Source organism: Cygnus olor, chromosome 6 (genome assembly GCF_009769625.2).
Source record: "Cygnus olor isolate bCygOlo1 chromosome 6, bCygOlo1.pri.v2, whole genome shotgun sequence".
Taxonomy (NCBI): Eukaryota; Metazoa; Chordata; class Aves; order Anseriformes; family Anatidae; genus Cygnus; species Cygnus olor.
In genome coordinates, this window is record NC_049174.1 from 24160272 (window position 1) to 24174679 (window position 14408).

Sequence of the window (14408 nt, forward strand, 5' to 3'; positions counted from 1 at the left end):
TTGGTAGGTCTTCTTAAGAAATTCAGTTTTCTGATGATATATCAATAATAATTTCAATAATGGTTATATGTTGTTTCTGGCAGTGTCAGCAGGGTTGCTGTTGAAGTAGGAGATGCTTTGTCAGTTCCAAATCCGATCAGTGAGAGAAATGTGTCTGGAAATAATGCATGTGCTGCAGGCTCTGGGCTGGGCCCCTCTGAGATGGGCATCCCTGGCTGCTGGGTTGTGGTCCTGCCTCTCCTCTGCACTGTGGCTCCAGGCAAAACCTTTCTCCTTTTTACTTCCCTCCCTCCCACCAACTTGTATTTTGGGGAGGATTTTTATTAGGAAATACTGACTGCCTCCACCTCGACAGGCAGAGAGGGGCTCATCCAGTGAGTGGGGAGCTGAGGTGACTCCTGGGAGGATTTTGCCCGACTCTTTCCCCACCACCTATGGGGGGAACCATCCATTTGTTTTGGACATGACCTGTGCCAAGTAGTGGTGTAAAGATAAATACCTAAAAGGCTGCAAGGCACTTGAATGTGATGGTTATGGAGTGCTATGTGATGTGACGTCTCGTAGAGAGGGAGATGTGATCAGTTCCTACCCACTTGTCTTATTTGCTGTGCAGAATAAGAAAGACCAACCCCTACACTGTGAGGTTTCAATTTCCCACCTTCAGCTCTCTGCTGGCACTAGGAAACATCTTACTGACCAGCTTGGGAGTGCCTGAAGGACAGGGATGGTGAGGGGTTGAGGCCAGGTGAGCCTGGGGATGGTGGTGAGGGGTTGCTGCCAAGCGCACGGTGTGATGCGCCAGCTATGTACCGGACTGTTGGCATCACTATCCCCATCTGGGTAAGCCAGGCCATCAGGATTTTAAAGTCTTTTTCAAAAGCCATGCTATGGCCCTTATTTGAAATTTAGGGCTATTCTCTCCCATCAATACAGCACGTAATATGCCAGGCTCTTTTAAAATCTCTGCCCTCTTAGTGACTAAACAGGAACTGCGGTCTCCTGAGCATCCGACCCTCATTGTGGATCGTGGAGACGTGGAGTGCTAACTCCCATTATGTCCTTGCAAAGAGGGAAACAGCCATTGTGCTGCCCCATCTGGCCTCTCTGGGAGGTTTGGGTTTGCTTTTCCCCTCCTGGCTCTGTCTGTCACCTGGGGCATGCCTGGAAGGTGTCCCCTGGAGCCAGGAAGGGTCCCTTTGAGCCAGGGCAGTTTGACATTTGGGTCAAGGTGTGCATTCAGTCATCTCAGGGTCCTTGCTGGTTTCAGCCTTCCTGGTGTCTTCAGGGCTGCTCTAGTCTTTCTAGAGGGCAACAGCCCCACTGTGCCAGCTTTTCTGAGACATACAACTCGTAATGTTGCACATAAAGTTCCCGGCACTAAGAGGAGCAGCTCACCGGCTGTCCTCTCCTTGGAAAGGTCTCCAGAGAGACCCCTGAGCCTCTTTTGGGAAGGCAGAGGCAAAGGAGTCCCGAGCAGAAAAGCAAAACTCAATAGCTTTGCTTGACCCCTGACACTTAAACCTCTCCTCTGCTCCCTGCTCGCATCTGAGAGCTTGCCAAGTGAGCGTGACAGCACAGGTCCCCCGGGAGTGTATTCAGAGGAGCAGGAATGATGCCAGAGGAGAAAGCAAAGTGGCAGGAAAAGGGAGCAGTGAGGAGAGGCAAGGACATAAACTCTGAGCATTAAAGCTTTGCATTGCTTTAAGTAAAATAAGACACAGAGACACACACCTTCAGGACCTTGCTTTTCCTTTTTCCAGCCCCCGTGGAGCTCCCAGGCTGGCAGCTATGTGCCGGTGGGTCCCCAGGGCTGCCCCAGCCCAAGGGGGCTGCAGTGCTGAGGCTGCTCAGGATGCGTGTGCCCGCATGGCTGGGCACAGCTCCTGCACCTCTTGGATGTAGCAAACCTCTTGGGATGTAGCAAACGGCATTTCCATATGACCACAAGCATCTGAGAGAAGAGTGCCAGGCATCCTGCAGGTCACGTCCCCTGAAAAGCCGGGACTGGGACAGAGCTGCAGAGGGGGCCTGGCAAGCAAAGAGGAGTCCCAAGCTCTGGCTCAGGCTAAAGCCATGCCTGGTGCGTTTAGGGGCACGGGCAGGCAGGAGAAGAGAGGTTTTGTTATCCCTGTGCTTGCGACATCCAGTTCTGGGAACCAGAACTCAAAAGGGTCAGAGAGAATGGGAGTGTTCAGAGCAAAGTTGCAAGAGCCAGGGAAGCTTGAAAATCTCAGAGCATTTGGCTTTACAAGAGGCAAAGGAGTGATCTGATGGCAAGGAGGAGAAATGGGATAATAAAACCTTTTCCAGCCTACCGAGAAAATATCCAAAGACTGGAATTTGACGTGGGGATAATGCAGAACAGAAAGGTGAATGTTTTTAATGGCTGGGGAAATTAACTTTATGAGCATCTGACCTAGGGTTGTGGTTGATTGTCTGTCGCTGGAAATAGTAAAATCAAGCTTGGATGGTTCTGTAAAATGTAGTTCCAGTTCAACTATTGGATTTGAAACTGGAATTGAATTTAGGGAAGTTCTGTGACCTGCATTATGAGAGAGAGGTCATGGTCGCATTGCTCCCAGCTGGCACTGACACCCCTTGTTATTGGTGCTGCAAGAGCCATAAACTTCTGGGTCCAGCTAGAAAACTAGGGGTCTCTCTTGGTTTATTATGGTATTGCCAGCCCATCATAATAAGCTGCACATTTGCCCTCCTTTTCTCCTCCCTCCCCTCCTGTGCTAGGTGCTTCTGAAAACAGGCGGGCTCCAGCTGTGCCGGGGGAATGGCATCTCCTGTGCTGTGCTGGGGAGGAGGTGAGCGCTCTGCCACCCTCCCGCAGCTCTGCGGGGCAGATCCCTGCACCCTGAGGGATTTCCCTGAGCTTGGTGGGGCTTGGTGAGCCCCCATGCTTGCAGCTGCACCTTATTCCTGCGGCTAGAGGTCAAGGCAGAGGGAGGAGGGCTCAAGAGCTGCTGTATTGCTGTTTTTAAGCATACGGTGTTGGGAAAACAATCCACGAGCAATGCCTACTGAGGGACTAGTGCATGAAAAAGTGCTGATCTCGGTAGCAACCCAAAACTTGTAGTTGTGTGCCCAGTGGGTCACCACCTTTGCTGTTCATCAGAAGCATAATACAATTTTCTCAGGTCATTCAGATGATGAGATAGCTGTCCAGTAAGCACAGCAGTATGGCTTCGGGGTTGTTTTTTAACCAACATTTTATACGTAGCAGTTTCTGGGTTATTTATACCTAGTCAAAAATTTAATTTCTATTCAATACAACTATACTATCGTAAAATATGACATCTCAAACTTTGATTTAGTTCCAGCTTTAAGAGAAAAAGAAAGTGGCATTTTTCATGAGGTAAAACATAACATCTCACTTTGGGTTAATCACAGCTCTGTGGATAACATTATCTGGCAGTATTAACAATTAAAAACAATGAATAACGTGCATCATTGCTAAAGTACTACAGCTTAAGTGAGGTTTCAGAATGAAAGCTGGTGACACTTGCAGATTTTGTACTCTGATATTTTGTGAGAAACAATACAAGCATGAGGTGAGTTTCCATTTGGGCAAGGAGGGATTGTGTCAGGAATTGTTTTACCAGCTGCCCACCCTGTGGCAGGCTCCAGGTTAGCTCTTGGGAAACGCTGAAGCGGCCCTGTTGAAGCCGGTGGGAGGTGAGTTTAAGTTCATAGCATTTTGCTTAAAACAGAGGAAACAGTCGCATCGGAGTGGGTGGTGGTCCTGCTGCTGTCGGTCCCGAGGTTGGCTGGGGAGAAGCTGCCGAGGGAGGCAGCGATGGTGAATGCCTCCTGTGCACCACTGTGCGGTGCTCATGGCCCTTCTCTCTTGTCTGCTTGTAGCCTGTGAAGATGGATATAAGCTGGAAAACGAGACCTGTGTGAGGTATGGTGACTGCTCTGCCCCCTCCTACCCCACCATCCTTCTTAATCCTGCTTTGGTGACCTGTTGGCACAACCAAGCTACTGAAACTCCCTCTTGTTTTCTGTTATCAGCTGCCCTTTTGGCTTAGGAGGGTTCAACTGTGGAAACCGTAAGTACAGAGTTTCGTTTCATTTCGTTTCCTTTCATTTCACTTCACTTCATTTCACTTCATTTCCACTGTGTCAGAAGTGGGAAATTTGCAACAAGTAATTGCAAATAACTGTGTCTAAAACTCAGTAGGTGCAGACTACTCTTGTCAGGGTTTTCTGTTTCCTCAATGTCTGTCAAAAATTATTTTGTCGACCAAAATATTTCATTGACAGAAATTATTTCTGTGACAGAGTTGAGTTAATGTTATCTGCTAACAAGATCAGTATTTTCCTTGGAGATCTTTCTCTGGATACTCTGTCATGATAGCGCAGATAGCGTGAAGCAAGATATTTGGAGGTGAATCCATGAAAGATCAATTGAGTTACTGAGATTTATCAGTAAGGGGAATTGTTCCCCCCAGCACACAGGAGCTTCTCCTTTCCTCAGCAAGAGATCCCCAGCTCCATCTATTTCACTTGAAAAATTGCATTAATATTGTTTACAGAAGGAGGGAAGGCAGGAAGCAAACAGTTAATCCCCTTGTATGAGGACTGTGGATATGTTTACATGAATACTTATGACCGCATTGCTGTCTCTAAGTGAGAATATGTCTTTCTTGTCCCTAGCATACCAGCTCATCACTGTGGTGATTGCGGCTGCAGGAGGGGGACTTCTGCTTATTATGGGCATAGCGCTGATTGTCACCTGCTGCCGGTAGGTACCACTGCCAGCCGTAGTTACACTGCACCTAGCGCTCCATGTAGGAGCGCTGAAGGATCAAAGAAACATAGGTGCACAGGTACAGCTAAGCAAGCAGTTTAAGCAGAAATATTTAAGTATTGCCTTGTACTTTCATTTGGGACGTGCCTTTTCTTTTTTTTTTCCAGCAGTCAGGTTAATAAATTCAACTCAGTGTCTCTTAATTGCCTGGCAATTGTGTCCTGTATGGATGGAGGGGCAAAGAAGTCCTTCCCACTCAGAGCCACAGGGCACCAGGCAGTAGCCTCCAAAAATGCAAGCTAAGTAGGAGAGAGGAGTTTAGTCAACAGGAAGGGCTTCTGGGCCATTGCAGGTGTGGGAGTGCATTCAATGCTCTTTTCCTCCAAGCACAAGTCCTGCACGTGCTCTCACTGTGTCTTTCCCTCTCAGACACACACACGCACGTGTAGTTCCCATACTAGCAGATAGCTTCGGAGTAGAGGCAAGATGTGCTGCTGAGGTAGTTGTGCTTCATGATTTACATACCATGAAAAAGGGCTGCCTTGCAGTAACGCCTTCTGCCACCCATTCCAGCCCCCAAATCTAGGATTTCAAAGCTCTCTGACTAAAGTCAGCAGCTGGATTTCTCAGTAGCAGCAAGGCCCAGCTGGGAGGTGAGATGGTCACTCCAGGTCCCAGTGTGCAGATCTCTGCGGGGACAGACCAGTCTTCTCATCAGTCCTGGCCTTTGACAGGCTGTGTGCTTTCCTGGAGGGTACTCTGCTCTGAACTGGGAATGTCACCAAAGTCCGCTCCTACAACATGGCAGTGATGTAGGGGTGTTTGGTGTTGTTCAGACTGGCAGCTTGCCGGCCTTTCTTCTCAGGAATTAATGTGGTGCCTGGAAGTGCTACAGTTAAGCATTTGGAGACTTGAATAGTGTGGGGGCTTTCTTGCATTTTTCATTCTTACTAGGCTTTTTCATTGACTCTAGTGAACACGCACATTTTCAAGAGACAAGGGGCTTAAATTGAAACAGGAGAGGTTTAAACTGAATGTAAGGAAAAACTCTTTCACCAAGAGGACAGTAAGGCAGTAGAATAGGTTGCTCAGAGATGTTATGCTATCTCTATCCTCAGAGATTTCAAATCCCACCAGACAGTGCTCTGTATGGCATGGTCATATGGCTCCTATCTGTGCCTTGGAGCAGGAGGTGGACTGTAGTCTTTCTGAGGTCTCACCTGGTTATCTTAGTTCCCAGGAAAGTTTGCAACATGTGGTAAGTCTCCTGAGATCATGTCAGAAATGCACATAATATATGAGGATAAGTTACATCTTTTCGCTTTCCTTCATTCTTTTCTAAACAGAAAGAATAAAAATGACATAAGTAAACTCATTTTCAAGAGTGGGGATTTCCAGATGTCACCATATGCTGAATATCCAAAGAACCCCCGAGCACAAGAGTGGGGCAGAGAGACCATCGAGATGCAGGAGAACGGAAGCACCAAGAACCTATTGCAGATGACAGATGTGTATTACTCGGTATCTATCCATAGCTTAACTATTAACCCTTTGTACCTGATACAGCAAAGACACGTTCCTTTATTTTGGGAATCAGAGATACCTTTCCTGAAAAACAAAAAAGCTAAGCAAATGGCTTCCATAGACAGCAAGGCACTGGGAGTTCGGTGGACTCCAGCTATTACTTGTGTGGTGAATACCACAAGGAGGTGTCATTAGGAAGAGTGCTAGGGAAACGTCTAGGAACATTTTGGTAGATGCCTAAAAAGCCCTATTGTAGAGTAGAGAAGGAGAGTTGAAGGTTTGGGGCAGTCTTGTAGGAATCTCTGTGGGCAGTTTTCTCCCTTTCGCTCTCACTGATGATGCTGGAAGGTTGAGACCTCTCCCTGGGGGTTCTTCACCCCCAAATGGGAAGATGCTGGTCACTGAGGAGACCCCTCTCTTCTTCCTCTCCTCCCCTCTCCAGGGTACAGGCCCCTTTCTGAAGCCGGAAGGATGCATAAGAAGCATCCCTCCAGCTCTGTGGGAACAAGCATCAGGAAGGAGGTGGTGAAGGAGTAATGGGCTGTGTAGAGCAGAGGAAGAGTCACAATACCTGCCGTAATGGACACTAATACCTGCGTGGTTGGTACCAGCTGCTAATGTCTATATCCAGAGCTGTTGTATGGGTGTATCGTTTGTCATTAACCCACATCAATATACTGGATGCAGTCAAGATCTGTGTGGGGTTACTCATTTCAGTGAAGGTTGCAGGATTTCATCCAAATCACACTTTCTGGACTCCTGCTTTCCAGAGAAGAGAGCAGTGAGCAATACTTTTTTTCTGGCTTGTATTTGAAGTTTTCCCAAAGCAATTTTACTGGGTTACACAGCATGAAGGGAAATGAGAAAAAAAGTCCTTCCAGATAATACTCAGAGAAGGAAACAAACTTGGCTTTTCTGCAAACATTTCCTTTAAGGATGACTCTGGGACAATATCCTGAATTAAGGAGTGTTATTTCAGTGCCTGAGATCATCAGTACAGTTCGCTTGGATTAAAAATTAACTGTGTACTTAGGCTGCACTTGATGGAGTCAGGTAAACTTCCAACCAGGTAAACTTCAAGACTTCTAATTGGCAAGATGTCAAAACTCGGTTGCGTCAGAATACTGCCCTCCAGAAAATGCATAACTCTCACAGTGAAAATCATTCTAAGTTATAGAGATAATTAGTGATCATATTATTATTCCTTCTAGCTACTGAAATAACTGCTGGGAAAGGTGGTAAGGATGTGTTGGAAAGAGGATTTGACTATGAGAATAAGACCCTTTAAAATTTTTATTTATTTATTTATTTATTTTTGCTAATACAGCCAACTGGACTGAGAAATCCTGAACTGGAAAGGAATGGACTTTATCCTCCCTACACTGGTTTGCCTGGATCTCGACATTCATGCATCTACCCTGGACAATACAATCCATCCTTCATTAGTGACGAAACCAGAAGAAGAGACTATTTTTAGCAGGACAGAGAGGGAGTGGAAGACTGACGCAAATTGGCCCTTGATCCCTAGGTACAATGTGTCTCCTGGCAGTTCAGCCCACACCAATCTTACTCTTCCCATATAACAGGACGATCTTTGAACTCCATGCCAAGCATTGCTGACCTGAGGAATGGTTACACTTGCTGAGCAGCGGTGAGGAAGAGGAGGAAGAGGGAATGGCTCAATGTGCACATCAGTAAAAGACCCAAGCGGAAGCTCGTGCATGTACTCCGATTTTGTTCTGTGCTGCTTCTTCACCCTTTACGCTACATGGCAAGCATCGATAAGTACAGGCAGATGAACTGTGCCCAGCACCCAGTGAATACCACTAGGGAGTGTTTTGTTTACAGATCTTGTTCACTGTTGACTGTGCTTGTCTTCTTGGCCAACCTTCATGCAAAGATTCACCGTGTGACTGGTTTTAGTAGGACACGTTTGTCCACTCCCCTTTCCCCTTGCTGCATTGCTTTTTGCTTCGTATGTGACAGGAAATTGGCTAGTCCTCTGGCCCTTACCTTCATACTGGTAGAAGTTCTCCAAATGGCCGGGCCCTTGCTGAAGGCTGGTGCCTGGCAGCGTTGGCTGAATTCACGGCTTGATTGTCTCCAAGGAGTAGGGGAAAGTTAGTCATACCACCGCAGTTAAACTGAAAACAGGCACAGTTGATTGTGCTGCTCTGAAAACTTACATATATAGGGAAGAGTCTGTGTATGTTGTCGTTTTGTCAGCCAGCATGGTTCAGAAGTGATGACACTACACATCATCACAGTGCTTCTGCATAGGATCATATGAGGCTGTTTACTTGCAGGGATTTAAAGGCTTATAAAAACAGTGATAAAATGTAAAATACTTGCTCATAAGGAAGAAGAACATGAGCTGGGAATTCACCGTGCCTCTTATGTGGAACTCAAGGAAGGAGCAGTAAGGCTATGTCTCTGGTTGGGCAGGCAGCACGTGAGTTCTGGGCACTGTGGGTGGGACGTAGTTTTCAGCCCTCCACAGCCACCTTGACTTCAGGAGGGGCTGTGGAGGCTTTCAATACAGTGGAAAATAAGGCTCTCTGCAGTTGGTTGCATTTAAGGCAGAGAGAAACGTGATGCTTTTAATCCTAGTGGAGCAAAGATTGCATATCAAAATAGGTTGATTTCTTCTGTCCTAGTTTCGAGTGATTCAAAACAGGCAGGTTTCCTCATCTAGGTGTTAATTCATATCAATCACCTTGGCAAAAGCTGAAGAATGTAAGTTGTTATATTCCTCACCAAAGATCAGATCAAAAGTTTATTGACTTTTTTTCTTTACAGAGCAGGGTGTCAAAAGAGATCTTATTACTGATGTATATTTCCCACTTATTTTTACTGCAGAGATAACCTAAGTCATCGCAACCGCAGTGCCTCTGTATGCCTCACCCCTTACCCACCACCTAATAACAGCAGTGTGGTCTTGCAGAAAAACAGATCTTTATGGATGCCTGGGGCAGTATGCTGTGCACTGACGTCATTTTATGGTGACAACGTATGAGACTTAATCCACAATCAAACTTGCAGGTGGTAGTACACTGCTTATCTTATCTCACATGTAGGCAGGGAATGGATGCTTATGCTGCCGAAGGAACTATATTTAAGGAACATTCTAGTTGCAGTATCCAAAATAGTGTAACAAGTAAAGCACAAGAATTGACTGTTCCCAGTGTTTTCAGTCTGTGAATGACACTCTTCTCCCCGTCATAAGCATCCAACATCTTAATTACACAGGGTCCACTGGATGATGTGAAGCAAGGGCTTGGCCCTGCTGTGCCCTGAGGTCCTTCAAAGAGGATGTTGGTGAGGTTGTTCTTGCTGGGGTGAGTTTTTTACCTAACACCAACTCTAGTTTTGAGCATGCCTAGGACGGATGGGACTGCCTCTCCCATGGTATGGAGGAGGGTTTTGTCCCTGTTACAGATGAAAATGGGGAAGCTGGGGCTTTGTGCTGGATCTAAATCCAAAGTGCATAGATGAGCACTGGAATCTGTCCCTGTCTACTAAAGCAGCTTATCAAAAACTAAGCATGTCCCAGCAGTGATGGTAGGATTTAACTGCATGCCAGCATTTCCTCAGACAGGAAAGGGTTTAGGTATTTACTTATACAAGGTACGTTTAATCACTTGTTTAGTTTGAAGGCTGTGAAATGTTCCTTTGTGTGACAGGTGCAAAGACCAAAGTATGAAATACCAGCTCACAAATTCAGATTAATCCTTCTATATAAAGTGTAACATATGGGTTATATGAGCAAAACTCCTGGTCTGTATCATCTCACAGCAATTTGCAGATTGTCAGTGTCTCAATAAACCCAGCAGGATTTTCTAGGTGAGGACTGCAAAACCTGGCTCTTTTCCAAAAGAACAAACTTTATTGCACTGAAATTTTGTCTCTGCCAGAACAGGTAAATGTTGGGGAAATTATTATGAAATTAACCCATTGCAGCTTCCTTTTGGTTTTGGTGAGAAAAAAGTCAATGCTTATGCCACAGGAGAAGGAAAGGGGTCTCTGCTGACCTGCCCCTGCCAAGACCTTTACTGGTGTTCCAGGAAGGGAAGAGGAGAGGATCTGGGGAGGTGACAGCCCTGAGGTCAGTGCAGGTGCTTACCCGCGTGGGGACCCAGGAAGTGTCAGCCAGCCCTGCTGCTCCCCGCAAAGCGATCCGTCTGTCTGCACCCAAACCCAACAGCTCCACAAAGGCAGAGAGGATGGGTGGAGTGCAGTGTGTTTTGCCATGGTTTGACAGTAGCTTTACTGCAATTAATTTGCAATAAATTACTACCGCATCGCAGTAGCAAAGGGCTCTCCCTGCTGCAGCAAGAATGTGACCCGTTTCCGTGCAGCTTGCCTCTGCTGAAACTGCCACCAGGATCCTCTCCATCTGCTTGTCTGTTTGCCATCAACAAAGCGCCTTTTGGTAGTGGTTTTAGGTTTTGCTGATCCTGCTGGATATAAGTCAGGTCTCCATGTGCCCTATCAGGCCCTCAAGTCCGCCTTCGAATGTGGATACCTCCGTGTTCAGTACCTAACTCTCCTAGGGTGCCTAAGTAAGTGCAGCTTGTTTCTCAGGCTATTTAGATTGCTCTTAGCTACCCCAAATTGCAAATTTTGAGCACACTGGATGCTTTTGCCAAGGAGAATTGCTCTCAACTATCCAAGAGGATGAGATAGAAATGGCATGTTTCTTGTAAGGAGACTGCAAGTGGCTCAGCCAGATGTGGGGAAAGGAGGTAAAGCCACACCAACACTGCATGGAAATCTGCTCGTACTCCTGGCTGCTGTGGCCAGCTGAGCTGTCAGCAAGGGGCCACGGGCAGGTGTGTGGGAGTATTTTTGATTAACTTTGGGGGAAAAAAAAAAAGCTAATTCTGTTGCTTGAAAGAGAAGGATGTAGGAGACATATGTTTGCTGCTATAGTGCTCTGACAATTGTGTTGACAAAAGCCCCTTGCCCAGAGAAATACCCCTGGCAGTCAGCCTAGGAGAGGCAGTCAGAATGAACAGAGCAGCGAGAGGCAGGCTGGAGGGGTCATTGAAAAGGGGTGCAACAGCCTCCCTGTGTCCCTGTCCTGCACTGCTGCTCATCCTGGCTGACCCTCCCACGCTGCGTTGGAAAACCAGAGTGCTTTTGCACACCGTTGAAACCTCAAAGCACTGAATTTGGCTGACGTAAGGAGTATAGGGAACAGGGATAGTATGATGCCTTTTGCCCTCCACATTTATAGTGTTAAGTAAAAGACCAGCAATTAATCTCATTGCTTTTTCAGCACGTCCCATAAAGTTTCACTGTCACAGTCATGTTCAGAGATGTTGCCTGTGACCTGCCTTCTGAAAGTGATTTGTTTCCACAATGAGCAATAGGAAAAAAAAATCTAAAAATAGCAATAAATTGCATTCACTGAGAGGTGTTTGTGACTGCGAAATTGTGCCAACACTTGTAAAGGTTGTTCACCAGGGCCTGAGAGAGCAGCAGAGTGGTTTTGGACACTGCTGCAGCCACGTGAAGTGCTTCCCCGGGATGTGTTCCTAATGCTGGTCAATGGCTATATCCGTTCTAAATCCATCTGGACTTCTCATTCCCTCATAGTGATGTTTAATCTTTAATTTTCTTCCATAAATTAACAAGAACGGATGCATTTTACTTAAATGTTCTTCCTATGCTGACTATTGTTTTTTTCCTCTTTACACATAAAGGACCCAATCCAGCATCCACTCTAGTGGGCTGGGATAACTCTTTCACAGATTTTAATGAAGTTTTTTTAGGCCTGAATCATTCCACTGTCAGGGTCACTTGTGTGTACAACATGCATTCCTTCAGCTCTGTTTTCTGCCCATTTCTGTGACATTGTTGCTGCCTTTTCATGTCGTATTTATTTTTTGGATGTATCCTTATTACTGTAGCAGAACCTGTATTATGTGAGATTGAACAGGTTGTTCAAGATCTGTAACACCTTTCTGAGAAGAGGATGAATGTGAATTTTGTAAATTTTTTTTTTTTTTTTTTTTACTGATCAGCCAATGTGTTTCCCATTGTGTGAGATCTTCTAGGGATGTAGAGATGCTTCATGCATTCACAGATAAGAACTACCCATCAGTTCACGTACTTGTGCCTTCAGAAATGAAACGATCTCACAGTTTTGAAAGGGGTATGCACTGTGTGCTTGTAAGATTTTGGGAGTCTTGCAATGTGTATTTAATTCTTCATTCCCTTGAACTGTTGGAATTGAAAAGCAGGACAGAAATCTGTAAAGAGGTAAGAAAAAAAAGAGGAAATTTAGAAAGAAAGAAAGAAAGGAAGAAAAGAAATATATTTCCTTGTTTTGCAGAAGTAAACATCGAAATTGAGTGTAACACTGTGGCTTCTGTACTGTAAGGTTATGTTTGGGATGACACGCCTCTTCTATGTGTGGTTTCTGTTGTGTATGAGTAATATCCTTGTTGATGGAAAACCTAAAGTGGGTGCCTAATGTTCCTCAAAAGTCATGTGTAAATGCTAAGTCCCCTGGTCTTCCTTCTGGTAAAATGCTCAAAGGGATGGGAGTCTTGCTCGGGTAATTGCTGGAGCAGGTGGCCCACAAGTCTGTAAAACCCAATATGGAAGTCCTGGGGAATCCAGTAAAAAGCGATCAGTTCTCTTGAACAGTGCCACAGAATTTGCCTGACATAAAACGTCTGTTATAAAAACCATTAGGATGGTTAATGTTAAAGAAAAAAAGACAGATTAAATATTTAATTCTTTCATAGTGAAGTCTGTTTCAAAAGGTAAATTTTAAGCATTTGTTTGTGCTTCCTCTATCAACCTGAATGTAAACCTGCGTTATGTTCTTCACATTGTCCTGCTTCCCTCCCTGTAGCTCTGATTGTTCACTTCCAAGTTGCTGGGGTTCTAAGGATGTTTTCCAAACCAGTATTATTTAAAGTTGTATCATATTTTCAGCCTTCACTAACTATACAGTACTGTAGTAGCAAAATATAATTTTTAAGGATTGGACTATTTTTATACCTGCATCCAATATTATTAAATCTGGCGTTCTAGTCAGTATTATAAAAGGATACAATAAAATTATGAATATTAGTTTGTCTCAGCTTTTTTATTGTCTAAAGCTTTCCCTGTAAAGAGATGCATATCTGACTTTTAGATTGTTTTAACAATAATTAGAAGTCTAAACTATAAAATAAGAAATTTTATAGTACTTCTGTTCTTCTAGTGTTGCTTGGTGATTGAATAACTGAAGTGTAAAGCAAAGAGGAAAGGAGTATGTTCTGTTAGTTATGCTAAACAAACTTTTGCTCAGCCTAAATGCAAGTTCTTTATCTTTATTTCAGTAATATTAAGCAACTCAAAGTTTAATTTAAAAATTTTCCTCAATTTAATTTTTCACCCATCTGGAAATGCTAGAATTGGTGAAATTGTGTATGTGCATGCTGGAGGGAAGGAAAAAGTTGGCAAAGGTTGGTGCACAAGGGCTTTTTGCAAGGGCAGGAGACTTGACCACAGCGAGGTCGGTCCCACATCTCTAACTGCCACTGCAGACTAAGAAGAGACTGCAACTGAGTGTCTCTCGAAGAAAGGCTGATCCCTTGAATCCAGATGAACACAGTGTCTAGGGAAGAGGTGTGATGTGGAAGAAAATCCTGAGTAATGGTAGGCGTGTTAATCTGGGGAGATCATTCCCTATTTTGCGCCAGAGAAGTACAACACTCAATTGTGACAGCAACTGGATGGGACCACGGTGGGATACATCTGCTCTACCAAAAGTGAGACAGCCAGTCTGAACCCACCACCTGGCTCCTCCTACTGGAAAAGAGACAAGCATCAGCAGAAGGTAACTCACCCCATGGTAAGATAACCCTCTACCTTGACAGTGGTGTCACAAGACCCCGCATACAGAAAGCTGCACTAAATGATGTGAGTGGCACCAGCAGAGCAACGGTGAGTCTAGAACATAGTTCTTGCTGCATCCTGAAACTTGAGTCTACTTTCTCTAGTGATGCAGTACAGAATAGTGTTATAATATACAGCTTGCTCCTGAGTACAGAGGGACAATCCCTTCCCTAGTCCTGCTGGCCACGCTGTTTCTGATGCAGGCCCACATGGCATCGGCCTT

The 14408-nt window shown here is 45.2% G+C and overlaps 1 protein-coding gene across 2 annotated transcripts in view; it reads left to right on the top strand.

Annotated features, from left to right (window-relative positions):
- The window catches only part of HEG1 (heart development protein with EGF like domains 1), a 44471-nt gene extending 31429 nt beyond the window's left edge, over nt 1-13042 (top strand). The window contains exons 17-21 of one of the 2 annotated variants that reach the window (XM_040561271.1): nt 3871-3913; nt 4024-4061; nt 4669-4756; nt 6109-6283; nt 7614-13042. In XM_040561271.1, coding sequence (XP_040417205.1) covers nt 3871-3913; nt 4024-4061; nt 4669-4756; nt 6109-6283; nt 7614-7763 — 494 coding nt within the window. In that variant the 3' untranslated portion in view covers nt 7764-13042. The remainder of the gene's footprint in view (nt 1-3870; nt 3914-4023; nt 4062-4668; nt 4757-6108; nt 6284-7613) is intronic. The other variant, XM_040561272.1, reaches the window with a different exon arrangement.
- The last annotated feature ends 1366 nt before the right edge of the window (nt 13043-14408 follow it).